This window comes from Zonotrichia albicollis, chromosome 9, assembly GCF_047830755.1.
Source record: "Zonotrichia albicollis isolate bZonAlb1 chromosome 9, bZonAlb1.hap1, whole genome shotgun sequence".
In the NCBI taxonomy this organism is placed as follows: domain Eukaryota; kingdom Metazoa; phylum Chordata; class Aves; order Passeriformes; family Passerellidae; genus Zonotrichia; species Zonotrichia albicollis.
Window position 1 is genome coordinate 141675 of NC_133827.1, and position 14003 is coordinate 155677.

At 55.7% G+C, this 14003-nt stretch overlaps 1 protein-coding gene across 3 annotated transcripts; it reads right to left on the reverse strand.

Annotated features, from left to right (window-relative positions):
* Positions 1 to 1758: 1758 nt before the first annotated feature.
* Positions 1759 to 7928, reverse strand: LOC141730085 (class II histocompatibility antigen, B-L beta chain-like). Of its 3 annotated transcripts, none has more exons than XM_074546710.1 (4): positions 7748 to 7926; positions 7017 to 7286; positions 6107 to 6391; positions 1759 to 3099 (listed from the first exon to the last, which is right to left on the reverse strand). In XM_074546710.1, exons 1-4 carry the CDS (start codon positions 7830 to 7832, stop codon positions 2966 to 2968), a joined length of 774 nt encoding a protein of 257 aa, XP_074402811.1. In that variant the 5' UTR covers positions 7833 to 7926; the 3' UTR covers positions 1759 to 2965. The 3 variants fall into 3 exon arrangements, with proteins under 3 accessions (XP_074402811.1, XP_074402812.1, XP_074402813.1); XM_074546711.1 differs by having other exon boundaries at positions 1760 to 3099; positions 6150 to 6391; positions 7748 to 7924; XM_074546712.1 differs by lacking the exon at positions 1759 to 3099 and adding an exon at positions 5366 to 5736 and having other exon boundaries at positions 7748 to 7928.
* Between the last annotated feature and the right edge of the window lie 6075 nt (positions 7929 to 14003).

The following is a 14003-nucleotide window of genomic DNA, read 5'->3' on the forward strand; positions in this document are numbered from 1 at the left end:
AGGAGTAAGTGAAGACCCTTAAATCCATCTTTCCCCCACGCCTCCCTCCTCCCAGCTGCACCTCCTACCCCGGCAGTGCCGCAGTCAGGGAATGGGGCCAGGCGCAGTTCATGCCCCGGGGTTTCTCCCTCTGCTCAGGGACAGGAGTCATTCCCCTGCTGCACCCTGGGCTCTCTCCCACCGGAGACTTCTCCAGGAACTTCTCCAGGCTGAGTCCATCCCACGGGGCACAGCCCCCTCCACGTGCAGCAGCGTGGATCACTGTGCCCCGGGGTCAGTCCTGCCAGGACAGGCTGCTCCAGCGGGGCCCTCTGGCCATGGGGTCACAGCCTTCTCTCAGGCATCGCCGTGCTCAGCGTGGCTGCTCCGGGGGCTGCAGGGAGATCTCTGCATCCCCATGGATCTGCAGGGGGATCTCTGCAGCCCTGTGGATCTCTGCATCTGGCACTGGCGTATTTGGAGGCACCAGGAATAGGCTGAGCTCTGCCTGAAGCTCTTCTCACATTCCCCAAACCCTTCCCAGCACAGGGAGGGTTTTATCTCCCCGGGATGCGTTTGCAGCCCCTCCTCGTGTGGGATCTCTGGGCCTTTTCCTCCCCGTTGGATTCCTGCACCGTGGAGCCGTTCCAAATGGCTTCTTCCACGAGGTTCTGTCACAGGGATTTGTTCTCCCTGGTCTCTGTCCGCAGCTCAGTGCCTGGGGGAGGAAGGACAAGGAGAGGAAGAGACAGGGAGAAGGCAAAAGGAAAAGGCAGGAGGAGAGGAAGGAACAAGAAGGTACAAAGGAGGAAGGAAATGGGAATGGAACGTGGATGGATGTAGGACAGAATGAGGAGAAGAAGGAGAGCGGACAAGGAGAAGATGGGATTTGCCTCCATGGCAGAGGGAAGGGGAAGGAGATCCCCCAGTCCATCCCTGGTAGGATGGCGTTGGCAGTGAGGCTGTCCTGCAGCGATGCTGGGCTGGGAGATGGAGCAGCAGAGAGGGGAAAGGGGCAGTGATTCCTCCTGCCCTGCCTGGCTGTCCCAGCCTGGAGCGTCCTGGCGCTGCCGAGGCCCTTGGAGCATCCGGCACTCCGGAGCCCAAAGCTCACGGCTGCTTTATAAAGCTGACAAAGTCGGCAGGATGGGTCTGGGTATGATCTGCAGCAAACTGGGTTTATTGGTACAGGAACAGGGCACAGAGCTGAGCAGGGCCCAGGGACAAAGACAGGGTGCAAGCTGAGGGCACAGGGGGTTTTTATATGGGGTAGTGAGGGTGGAGCTGAGGGTCAGGGTCCAATGGATATGGGGGAAAATGGTGCAAAGGAGGGGTTAAGGGTCAGGTCAGCTAATAGGGAAACAGGGGCAGAGGACTGCAGTAAATTAGGGCCAATGGAGGGACAGAGAGGGAGACCATTCTAGGGACTAACCAGGGATGGGTAATAGGGGGTGAACTAGGGTAATTAGGCCAACGGGCAAATGGGGTAACATAACTTTCCATAAATCAGCATATGGCTGCAAAGATCTATGGGAGAAGCAAGCTTCTCACCATAACCTTGAAATCTACTCTTCTTATTGGGGACCAGTCCCCCACGGGTGGGAGATTGAGACTGCCATGGGCCTCCACAGCAGTGCATCTTCCTTTTCCTCGCAGCCTCCTCCTCCTCTGTCTATCCAAAGTTTAGGATTGACAAATCCTGGCTTTGGGGGAAGAACAAGGGGTGAGCACCTTGGGTTTTGTGAGAAATGAGCCTCACTCTTTACAATTTTTGGAAGTTTAATAAGGAATAATAAGGGACAAACCAGTAACAGCGCTGGGTGCTCGGCGATGGCCAGAGGCACACTGGTTAACCACAGCAACTCTTCTTGTCCAGTTTTCCCATTGTATTGTTCAAATACATATTCATAATGGCTATACATATTCAAACATTTATTTGAACTCGTTTACATGTTCCAGGAATTCTTTAGGTTGGGTTGACCCCCAACTCGCCATTTTAGACCACGTGCAGGAATCATGGATTGCTGTTTTAAGGGCTGTGTGTCACTGCCTCACAAGGGCCCCTGTTCTGTGGTTTCAGCAGGTGACAGTTATTGACAGTGGAAGGGTCAGTGGCAGGGGTCCTCATCACATCCCTTCCTGAAATGTTATCTGACCATGCAGAGGGTTTTAGCTATTTCCAGAAGTACTTGAAATGAACATTAGCTATTTCACAAATATCTCTGAAGTGTTATTGTCTGGTATTTAGAAAAATAAAAGCATTAATTATTATTTCACAACTACAGCTACTTTTGCAAAAGTTAACATTATAATGCACAACACATGGCATCCACTTTAATATTCTGCAAAAGCCAAAATTATAAGGTATGTTTTTCACACTCTCCACAAACTAAAATATCATCCATAAATGATGTTCTGAGGATATGAGCTACACAGGGGCCAGGGCATTGGCCACAAAAAGCTGACAAATTTTACTAGAGCAAAAGAAGTTAAAAGTGATTACAAACTGTAGTCTATCAAAATTGTTGTGATTAAGAATACTTTGCAGAAGTCAATACATAATAGCAAAAGCCAACACTACCCAGTTATTTATAACAAACCCAGGGCAGGTTTTTCCCTTGCATGGAGCACTTGGGCCTTCCCCGGGCCCCTTCTGCCCTCGTGCAGAGCCGGTGGCATTTTCCAGCACACCCAGTTTGTAACCAAGAGCCGGGTGCAGCCGAGAAGGCTCCAAGCGCCTCCTTCCAGGCTGACTCTGAGGTGCCGAGGCTGCTCTGGGCTCTGCCAGGGCTCTGCTGGGGCTCAGCTCTGGGCCAGGCTGGGCCCGCTCTCCCCTCACATTGCTCCGGGTGGCTGAGGCACAGTGGGACAAGGAAGGCACACGGCAAGGCAGTGGAGGGTTAAGAGAGTTTTTATTCAAACAACTGCCATAACAAACAGGCTGTCCTAACTACCATAAACTACCAGTGCTAACTACCATAACTAACTAGTTGTCCTGACTACTATAACCGAAAGCTGTCCTCAAGGGCTTCATCTTCTCTGCTGCTCCCTCAGTTGCTTCGCTGCAGTGATCACAGGGTTCAGGCTGGAAAGAGGCTTGGCTGATGATAAAAATGGGTGCTGCCCAAAGGATACAAAGAAAAGAAATGAACTGTTACTTTCCAGAGTCAAGTTCCTCACAGGCTCTGTTGCAACAGGACAAAGGGAAATGGTTTGAAACCCAGGAGAGGGAAGCTGGCTCAGATTAGATCTAAGGAAGAATTTTTTAACCAGCAGAGTGGGGAAACACTGACAGAAGGTGCCCAGAGATGCGGGAGGTGCCTCCTCCCTGGAAACAACCAAGTACAGGTCAGGCTGAGCCCCCTGAGCTGCTTGAAGATGTCCCTGCTCGCTGTGGGGCACCAGGCCCAGATGAGCTCCAAAGGAGCCTGCCCAGCCACAGCAGGCGAGGATTCTGCTTGCTCTGCGTGTGGAACGCAGCCAGACTGGAGACTGTCGGAGGGGGCCCCACAAGAAAACCCCTCCCTGGCGCTGCTGCTTCCCCTGCAGCCCCTGGCCCTCAGCTGCAGCAGCTCCTGGGCGGCCCAGCGCCGCTCCTCGTCCGGCTCCAGGCTGCACTCGAGGCAGTCCCGCAGCAGAGCCGACAGGCGCCGGGGCTGCTGCAGCTGCGGGCTCCCGTTCTGCCGGATCCGAGCGCGAGCCTGCAGGGAAAGCAAACTCAGCGCTCTGCCAGCTCCCTTCACACCCACGCGGGCTCACATCCACCCCGGGCCTCAGCCCCAGCTCCAGGTGCACTTTCCTCCCTGCCACAGATGCTGCTCACAGCTCATTTTGCTATGCCAGCCAAACTACCCAAACCCTGGGGCTGCCACAGCCACTGCAACATCCAAATGATCTCGCCTTGAGAGCCAGTTGCATTGGCTGACTCTGTCAATAGGAACCTCCATCAGAAATAGCACATTTTGCTTCTCCAAATGTGGACACCAGCTTTACAGGCCATTTTCCAGAGTCAGTGTTGTCTGGAGGATTCTTACATCAAGTGCATCTCTGCAGTGCCACTGACGCTCAAGTAAATGCATTCCTGATGCCCCATCCCAGAAACTGCCAGGCAAGGACCAGGAGGTTTGTGATGCTGAAAGCTCAGGCTTGGTGACACAGAGAAAGTAGCTTGGACTAGGAAAGAAACATGTTAGACTATGAGGATGTTAAACAATCATCTTCAGGTTTTGGACGAGTTTCCCAGTGAGAAGGATCAGGGGGGAGATCAACTTGCAAAATGTCTTTTAGAAGCTCCTGCAGAAATCTTGTTGGGTTTGGGGGCAGGATGTAGGGTTGGTTTGGGGTTTTCTTGCAAGATAACATTAGACCTGATGCACTTGCTTCACATTTCCAGGTCATCGTCACAGCCAGAAGAGCTGCAACAACATAAATCCCAAAGCAAATTGTTGCTGGAGACTGAGGAATATTCTTCTGTGTTGGGGCTGGAGTCCTCTGGGAATTCCCTTCCCATGTGCAGAAACTTCCAGCTGCTGCTCCCAGTGCAGCGTCCCCCTGTGGTCACAGGCCTCTGCAGCCACTGCAGAATTTGCCTCTTACCATGGCCGCCGTTTCCCTGAAGTAAGGAGGTTCTCCTTCCACCATCCCGATGGTCACAGTGCCAAAGGCCCAGATGTCCACCTTGGGGCCATAAGGAGATCTGGTCACAACTTCTGGGGCCATCCAGTGAGCAGTGCCCACCATGGAGCTGCGCTGCTCCTGCTCAGGGCTGAGCTGAGCACAGAGGGTAAATCAGCTGAGGACAGAAACAAACCCTGTCAAAAGCAGCTGGAATGTGGAAACCAAGCACCAAGATTCCCCACTCTCAGTCTGAGAGTGCAGTAGTGAAGTCAGCTGGAAAAGCCCTCAGGGCTGTAGCCAAGGAAAGATGGAACTGGACCCTTCAAGAAACCATTGAGGAAGGGGCGGGGGATGTGAGAGAGAACAGGGGAAGGAGGTGGGAGGAGAACCGGCGGTGGGTGGGGAGCGATTGAACCGGGGGAAGAGAAGGTGGAGATGAGGAGAGGAGCAGAAACAAGAAAAGTAGCCGGGATCTCCCAGCCTTCATCGAGGTATCCACGGGGGGGCCAGGAAGATGTGGAACCCCCAGCCAGGTGTGTTCCCAGCACGGGGGCTCTGACCCTGGGGGGCGCCCGGGATTATCCAGCGTGGATCCTCCCACGGGGGATGGAGATGGAGCGGCGCACGGAGCTCGTCCCGCACCGGGCACTGCGGCATCCGCGGGCAGCGACCCCTCCCCCCGGGCCTAGCCCCCACCCTTTGTCCCCCTCCCTTTGCCCAAATCCGTCCCATCGCCCCCCCATAAACGGCCCCGGGTCCAACTGGGAAGCTTTACTGGGAGCACTGGGAGCAGGCACTGGGCGGGGGCAGAGCGCCAGCGGGGCTGGGGGGACACGGGACCCCCCCAAAATCAACGGAGCGGTGACGGAGCGGGGGGTCCCGGCCGGGCCCGAGCCCACGGGGAGGGGCTGCGGCTGCCGCCGGCTCAGGAGCTCTGTGGGCAGAGAAAAGGGGGTGACACCGGGCTGGGGCCCCGGCGGGAGCGCACACGCTCCGCCACGGCGGGGACGCCACCCCCGGCACCCGCCCTGACCTTCTTGCGCAGGGAGAAGCCGAGCCCCAGCGCCAGGAAGACGAAACCCAAGACGAAGCCCCCAATCCCCATCAATATCTTGATGCAGGCAGCGTCCGGCGGCATTTCTGGGGGTTCCGCAGGGGTCAGCACCCCCAAAACCTCTCACCGACACACCAAGGCGCTCCGAGCGCCCCGTCCAGGCTCATTCCGGTCCCTCCCACTCGCATCCAGCATCCTCCAAATCCCCTGCCCTTTGCACCCAGCGCCCCCAAACTCCCTCCCAGTCACACCCAGTACCCCCAAACTCCCTCCCAGTCACATCCAGCGCCCCCCCAACCCCATCCCACCCTCCCCAGCATCCCCCAAACCCCTTCCCAGCCCTTGCCCAGCCCCCAGCCCCTCTCCCAGTCCCAGCCCGGCTCTCTCCAGCTCCCTCTCAGTGGCTCCCAGCACAGCCCAGTGGCTCTGCCAGCGCCTCCAGGGGCTCCCCCGTACCCCAGTGCCGCCTCAGGGGCTGCTCCAGGCTGACGTGCTCCACCTGGCAGCTGTAGCTGAGCCCACGCCGGGGGGTCGTTTCCAGCAGCACCAGCAGCTGGTAGGTCCAGTCCCCGTTGGGGACCACGTCGGTGGCCACAACGTGCTCCGAGAACTCCTGCTGGCCCTGGAACCACCTCACCTGGATGGCAGCAGGGTAGAAATCCATCACGGAGCAGAGCAGGCGGCCGGGGCCGGGCTGGGAGCTCGAGGGGGGCACCAGCGAGATGGACACGTTGGGGGGCACTGGGAGAGAGCGAGGAGAGGGCTGGGTTTGGCTGGAGAGGGACTGGGAATGGGCAAGGGAGGGACTGGGAGCGATTGGGGTGGCACTGAGAGAGACGGGACATGGTGGGGCACACTGGGACGGATGTTGGACGTCTGCGCTTGAACGGAGAATGAACTGGGAATTAATTTGGAATGGATTGGGAATAGGCCGAGAAGAGGAGGCAGGGACTTTGGAAGTACTGAGGATAAGGAGTACAAGGATGGCACTCGGAGGGATTTTGGTGGCCCTGGAATTAATTGGGAATGAAGTGCGCGGCACTGGGAGGCCGAGTCCAGCGCGGGGCCTTCGGGATTTCAGCGCCAGGGACTCTGCATGGCAACCGATGAGTCATCAGTGAGACGCCCTTTCATTGGCTGAAAGGAGCCGGCTACACGGACAACCGGGATGGACACGCCGGGCAGGCACAGGGATGGACTGGGACGGACTGGGAGAGCCACGGGGGTCACTGGGTGGGACAGGAGGCCCCGGGGTTGTTCCGAAGGAGGGCTGAGGGCTCTGGGCTGATTCTCAGAGATGTTTTGAGGCGCTCCAGGGTCATTGGCAGGGCAGGGCCCGAGGGGACACGCTCTGCCCCGCGCTCACCTCGGTGCCCCGTGAGGAACGGGGCAGCAAGCTCGTAGCCGGCCCGGCAGAACGTGTCCACCGCAGCCCGATTATCCTCCAGTATTTCCGGGATTCCGTTGCAGCACCGAGCCTGTGTCTCCCCATAGGGGGTGTCCCCCACGAACACCCCCACGTCGCTGTCGAACATCATGTACTGCTTCCGGTTGTAGATGTACCTCCTCACAAACCTCACCTTCTCCGTACCATTAATGAAGTGACACTCTCTCGTTCTCATCTCCTGGAACACCCCTGTGAGTGCAGAACACAGATCCGGGGCTGTCCCCAGCACGCCCCCAGCGCTCCGAGGGCCACCCTGGATCCCCACTCCGCACCCCCTGTGCCCCACGGCCGCCATGGGACCCTCCTGCCCGCGCTACCGCTTCCTCTTTGCCGCCCTTTCCCCATTTCCTCTTTCACATCCGCTCCCCGCCCACCTTCGGCCGCTCCCAAATCACTTTTGGGGTCCCATTTCCCCATTTTCCCACAAATCCCTCAATCTCCAGCCCCCTCAGTTCAGTTTTGGGCTCCCCCCTCGCCTTTTCCCCCCTTTCCCCACCCTCTCCTATCCCTCCCTCCCCTCCCCCCACCCGTCAGCCCCTCCCGCTTTTCCTTTGGGGGTCCCCTTCTCCTCCTCCTCATTCCGGGCTCCCCCTTCGCCCCCTTTTCCCCCTTCTCCCCCCCTGTCCCAGCCCCTCCCGCCCCCCGCTCACCCGAGAGCTCCGCGCCCGCAGCCGGGGGGGCTCCCAGCACCACCAGTGCCACCAGCAGGGCCCCAGCTGCCGCCCCTCGCCCCATGGCCGGGGCCGGGCAGGGAGCAGCAGCCCCAAAGCAGCCGCGCTGCGCTGGGAGCGCCAGTCCGGAGCAGGGCGGGCTCGGCAGCGCCGCGCGCTCTCATTGGCTGCCGCCGCTTCTGGGCAGCGATCGGCCACGGGCTCTGCCCGGCAACCGATGAGGCAATCCAACGCCCCGACCTCTCATTGGCAGCATTGCCGCCTGCCTGCGCTCCCATTGGCTGAGGCCTTTCCGGGACGCTGCAGCCCCGAGCTGGGGGTTTTTTGGCGAGGGAGAACCTTGGGGCGCTGGGCAGGTGGGAGTTCAGGTGAGCCCAGCAATGCGTGCCCATGGGTGCGCGGCATCTCAGGGCAGCTCGTGGCGAGCGGTGACGCTGGCCCGATGCCAGGCACCCCCAGAGCCGCTCTGTCCCTGCCCCCCGCAGCCGCACAGGGACTGAAAATGGAACCGAGGATTCCTGCGTGGGGACAAGGACCGGGAGAGGTCCCTCAGCAAATCCAGCACGGACACAACAGACCCGGCCTGGGCACACGGAGGGAATTTATTACTAACCAAATTACAGCAGCACAAGGAGAAGGGAAAGAAATCTCCCAACACCCTCCTGCCCAACACGGATCACCCAGAACAGGGGTCACCAGGGCTCTGCCCAACGGGGGTCACTGGGGATCATCCAGCGCGGATCCTCCCATGGGGGATGGAGCTGGAGCAGCGCACGAAGCTCTTCCCACACTCGGGACACTCGCAGCTTCAGACTCTGGGCTACCATCCTGCTGTCTCTCAGTCCTGATCAGAATTGATAACTGTGGTCTAAAGGCGCCATCAAAGGCCCCTGAGCCTGGCAGTGTCCTGCCTGCAGCAAGGAGCAGGACCTGGAAGATCTTCTGTCCCTGGAACTGGATTGCCTAAAAGAGCAACTCACCATCTGGTGACTGTCAGAAAACAGTTCTCAAGAAGATTTCTTTCAAATATTTTCCTTCAAAAAATATCCACTGGTCAGGATTATCAACCTAATGGTTTAGAAAAAGAAACCAGAGATGAACTAATAAGTGCTCTACTCTAGCACAGGTAGCAGACCCCATACATTCAGTAACAGACACAGAGCTGATGCACTCTGGGGGAAAATGCATCACCTGCCTGATGGCAGGGCCCTTGTGGAACCTGCAGGTCTGAGGCAGAAAATGGAAAAGGATGAAATGCATTCTTTTCCAGGTCTTTAGACACCCATTTCTCACCTCAGGTTTTGACCTAAAGCAATTCAGTGTGGACTATTGGGATTTGCTCCAGCCCAATTCCTTCGTGTTGGGTCTCAGTTTTCTCTTGCACACTTTGCATGGCAGAGGGCTGGTGGCTGCTGTGCTGCTGTTGGAAGGGTCGATGCACCCAGGTGTTTGTGAACGCTGCAGGCAGCAGAGATCTCCTGTCTGGGCTGGCTTTCACTGCCAGGGCCTAAAGCGCTGCTTCTTTCTTCTCTGCTCTTTTGTCTCCAGGGCTTTCGGAGCCGTTTCTAAAGGACTCGACAGGGCCACTGGAGGAGAGGTCAGTGCCAACACGCCCAGCACTGCCGGCAGCTCTGCAGGGCTTTCCCCTCTGCTGGGAGCTGTGGCTGCAGCTCTGGGCACCTGCAGAGCTTTCCTGCCCAGGCTGCTCCTCTGCAGGCAGAGCAGTGTCAGCCTGCAGAGCACAGCTGGGACAGACTTGGTCCTTCTCAAGTGCCCAAGGAATGCAAGGAGGGCAGCGGTGTCTGTCAGAGCAGGACACCCTGGCTTGGTCTTCATATCTGAAAGTGTGAATGCATCAGCTGCTGGAGACTGAGGCCCCATTAATCTTCATCCCAGAACAGGATCTTCAGACAGGAATATTGTTTACCTGTTTTTCCATCCTGCCTTTCATCTTCAGAGGGAACCTCAAGGCCTATTTAGGGAGAGATCCTGCTTGGGCTCAGTTTGGGGTATTAGTCCAACTTCAGCTGTTCACAGAGGGAGAGGGAGAGGAATGAGAAGATGGATGTCCAGAGCAAAGCTCTCTCCTAAATCCTGCAGTTGTGTTTGGGTCTGGTGTCAGTGACAGCCTGTGACAGGGATCACCTGAGCAATGAGTGTGTGTGTCTGCTTTGTTGTGCAATCCCAAACAGAGCAGTTGGATCTGAAATCATGACCAAATCCCATAGAATTGCTAAAGGGTTCCTGGCTGTTTTACTCTGTTTTCACAGAACCAGAATTACCTCTTGCTTGCAAAATGTGTTATATTATTATTATTATTATTATTATTATTATTATTATTATTATTAATAATAATAATAATAATAATAATAGTGTTGAGGCCATTAGAGAAGACTGTAGGTGCAGAGAATGTTGTTAGAGCTTTGAGGCTGACAGCTGAGGGACCATTTCTGCAGAGCTTGCAAGGCCAAATGTCTCTGGCCATGTGTCCTATAAGCAGCCCCCAGCTGGCAGAGCAACGGGCTGTGGGAATGGCCCTTGCTGAGCTCTGCTGTCCCATCCCAAGGTAGTTTGGCCCAGCCCAGCTCCGTCGCTCCAAAAAGACTCGCTCCGTGTTTGCTGTGGCCTCCTGCCACAGATTCCTGCAGTTAAAGGCTGCAATGTCCCTTCAGGTGGCCATAAAGAAAATTAGTCTCAGGGGGCAGAACAGGGAACGAGCTGTGAATGAGATCCTGCTCCTGAAGGACAAGAAGCACCCCAACATTGTCAACTCTTTGGACAGGTGAGTGCTTCAGCTCTTATCCCGTGCCCGGGCCCTGTGTTAACCTTTCCTGGCATTCGGAGTCTGTAGCCTGTTTGGAAAATGCCTGACCCAGCCACATCTTCCCAAAACAACAGCCTGGCAGTTCACTCCCTCCAAGTGCTTTTGTTGCTTTGCTTTGGTTTTTCCTCCAAGTTCCTCCCCATTTGCTGTGTGTTCTAACAAGTGCTGATGAACCACAGCAGAAATTATTTCCCTTGGCTTCTTCTTCCCAGCCCTTTTCCATTGCTACAGTTGCCAGGAAGATCAGGTTCTTGTGTCCAGAAATGCCTCATTTGCCCAGTTTTCACTGGCCTTGCCTGTTTCTGAAGGGACTTTCTGAAAGGTTTTCTGACTGCTTTTGTCCCAAGTGCTGCACAGCCTCCTCCCCTGGATAACCCTGGCAGTTGTGTTGCCTTGTTCTGCAGGGAATGGTGGAACTGATGAGTTCAGGAGCTGAACCAGCTGGGGCCAAGGGTTGTGGTTCAACATTGATCTGGGCTGTTGCTAAACTGCATTTTTCACCTGCTTGCCATCTAAGGCCTCTTCTTTCTCACAGGTGTCTCCTTCTTCTTTAGACTGTGCAGATTCCAAGGGCTGTGCAGCCTGGCAGGAATGTCTCTCCATCTGATTCTGTCCTCACTGACAAGTGACCTGGAAACAAAACTCCACTCCAGGCTTTTCCATGGGGGAATTGAGCTCTGCATGCTCATCTCCATGCCATTGCTTTCCTCTTCCAGCTTCCTTGTTGATGGAGATCTCTGGCTGGTGATGGAATACATGGATGGAGGAACTTTGCGGGACGTTGTCAGACAGACAAGCATGGCTGAAGGAGAGATGGCAGCTGTCAGTCGGGAGGTGAGGGATCCTGCTTGTCACTCCATGGCTGGGACACGATGGTCCTTCCAAACAGGGCGTGAGAACAGGAGTGGCTCCATGCTCAGGGCTTTCTTTCTGTGTTGTTTGTGTGAGCTGGAGAAGAAAGAGCCTCTGCAGTGAACGGCCTGCCAGCATCACTGCACTTCTGCTCTGTTCTTGTTCTCTCTCCTGCTGTTGTGGTACTCTCTGTCTGTTTTGGATTTGATTTGCTGTTCTCAGCTTTGCCTTGAACCGTTTGCCTGGAGCTTGTGTGCACTGCACTCCTGGCCTGTCACAGCAAAGCCGCTGCTGGCACAATTCTGGACTGTCCTTTCTTGTGTGATATATTCCGGCCGTTGGTTTTTGCCCTGGTGTTTCTTGTTCTCTCTCAGTGTCTGCAGGGCCTGGATTTCCTCCATTCAGAGCGGGTCATCCACAGGGATCTGAAGAGCTCCAACATCCTCCTGGGCATGGATGGCTTTGTCAGGGAATCAGTAAAAGCCACTGCATGAAAGCTGAGGGTTTCTTGAAGGGTCCAGTTCCATCTTTCCTTGGCTACAGCCCTGAGGGCTTTTCCAGCTGACTTCACTACTGCACTCTCAGACTGAGAGTGGGGAATCTTGGTGCTTGGTTTCCACATTCCAGCTGCTTTTGACAGGGTTTGTTTCTGTCCTCAGCTGATTTACCCTCTGTGCTCAGCTCAGCCCTGAGCAGGAGCAGCGCAGCTCCATGGTGGGCACTGCTCACTGGATGGCCCCAGAAGTTGTGACCAGATCTCCTTATGGCCCCAAGGTGGACATCTGGGCCTTTGGCACTGTGACCATCGGGATGGTGGAAGGAGAACCTCCTTACTTCAGGGAAACGGCGGCCATGGTAAGAGGCAAATTCTGCAGTGGCTGCAGAGGCCTGTGAGCACAGGGGGACGCTGCACTGGGAACAGCAGCTGGAGGTTTCTGCACATGGGAAGGGAATTCCCAGAGGACTCCAGCCCCAACACAGAAGAATAATCTTCAGTCTCCAACAATAATTTGCTTTAGGCTTTATGTTGTTGCAGCTCTTCTGGCTGTGAGGATGACCTGGAAATATGAAGCAAGTGCATCAGGTCTAATGTTATCTTGCAAGAAAACCCCAAACCAACCCCAAATCCCAGCCCCAAACCCAACAAGATTTCTGCAGGAACTTCTAAAAGACATTTTGCAAGATGATCTCCCACCTGATTCTTCTCACTGGGAAACTTGTTGAGAACATGAAGATGATTGTTTAACATCCTCATAGTCTAACATATTTCTTTCCTAGTCCAAGCTACTTTCTCTGTGTCACCAAGCCTGAGCTTTCAGCATCACAAACCTCCTGGTCCTTGCCTGGCAGTTTCTGGGATGGGGCATCAGGAATGCATTTACTTGAGCGTCAGTGGCACTGCAGAGATGCACTTGATGTAAGAATCCTCCAGACAACACTGACTCTGGAAAATGGCCTGTAAAGCTGGTGTCCACATTTGGAGAAGCAAAATGTGCTATTTCTGATGGAGGTTCCTATTGACAGAGTCAGCCAATGCAACTGGCTCTCAAGGCGAGATCATTTGGATGTTGCAGTGGCTGTGGCAGCCCCAGGGTTTGGGTAGTTTGGCTGGCATAGCAAAATGAGCTGTGAGCAGCATCTGTGGCAGGGAGGAAAGTGCACCTGGAGCTGGGGCTGAGGCCCGGGGTGGATGTGAGCCCGCGTGGGTGTGAAGGGAGCTGGCAGAGCGCTGAGTTTGCTTTCCCTGCAGGCTCGCGCTCGGATCCGGCAGAACGGGAGCCCGCAGCTGCAGCAGCCCCGGCGCCTGTCGGCTCTGCTGCGGGACTGCCTCGAGTGCAGCCTGGAGCCGGACGAGGAGCGGCGCTGGGCCGCCCAGGAGCTGCTGCAGCTGAGGGCCAGGGGCTGCAGGGGAAGCAGCAGCGCCAGGGAGGGGTTTTCTTGTGGGGCCCCCTCCGACAGTCTCCAGTCTGGCTGCGTTCCACACGCAGAGCAAGCAGAATCCTCGCCTGCTGTGGCTGGGCAGGCTCCTTTGGAGCTCATCTGGGCCTGGTGCCCCACAGCGAGCAGGGACATCTTCAAGCAGCTCAGGGGGCTCAGCCTGACCTGTACTTGGTTGTTTCCAGGGAGGAGGCACCTCCCACATCTCTGGGCACCTTCTGTCAGTGTTTCCCCACTCTGCTGGTTAAAAAATTCTTCCTTAGATCTAATCTGAGCCAGCTTCCCTCTCCTGGGTTTCAAACCATTTCCCTTTGTCCTGTTGCAACAGAGCCTGTGAGGAACTTGACTCTGGAAAGTAACAGTTCATTTCTTTTCTTTGTATCCTTTGGGCAGCACCCATTTTTATCATCAGCCAAGCCTCTCTCCAGCCTGAACCATGTGATCACTGCAGCGAAGCAACTGAGGGAGCAGCAGAGAAGATGAAGCCCTTGAGGACAGCTTTCGGTTATAGTAGTCAGGACAACTAGTTAGTTATGGTAGTTAGCACTGGTAGTTTATGGTAGTTAGGACAGCCTGTTTGTTATGGCAGGTTTTTGAATAAAAACTCTCTTAACCCTCCAC

Excerpts from the sequence above, each read along its gene's own strand:
- LOC141730085 (XM_074546712.1), bottom strand. The coding sequence starts at position 7,832 with ATGGGGCGAGGGGCGGCAGCTGGGGCCCTGCTGGTGGCACTGGTGGTG. Across the intron at positions 7,287-7,747 it reads TGCGGGCGCGGAGCTCTCGG|GGGTGTTCCAGGAGATGAGA; the intron begins GTGAGCGGGGGG and ends CTGCACTCACAG. Across the intron at positions 6,392-7,016 it reads GTTCCTCACGGGGCACCGAG|TGCCCCCCAACGTGTCCATC; the intron begins GTGAGCGCGGGG and ends GCTCTCTCCCAG.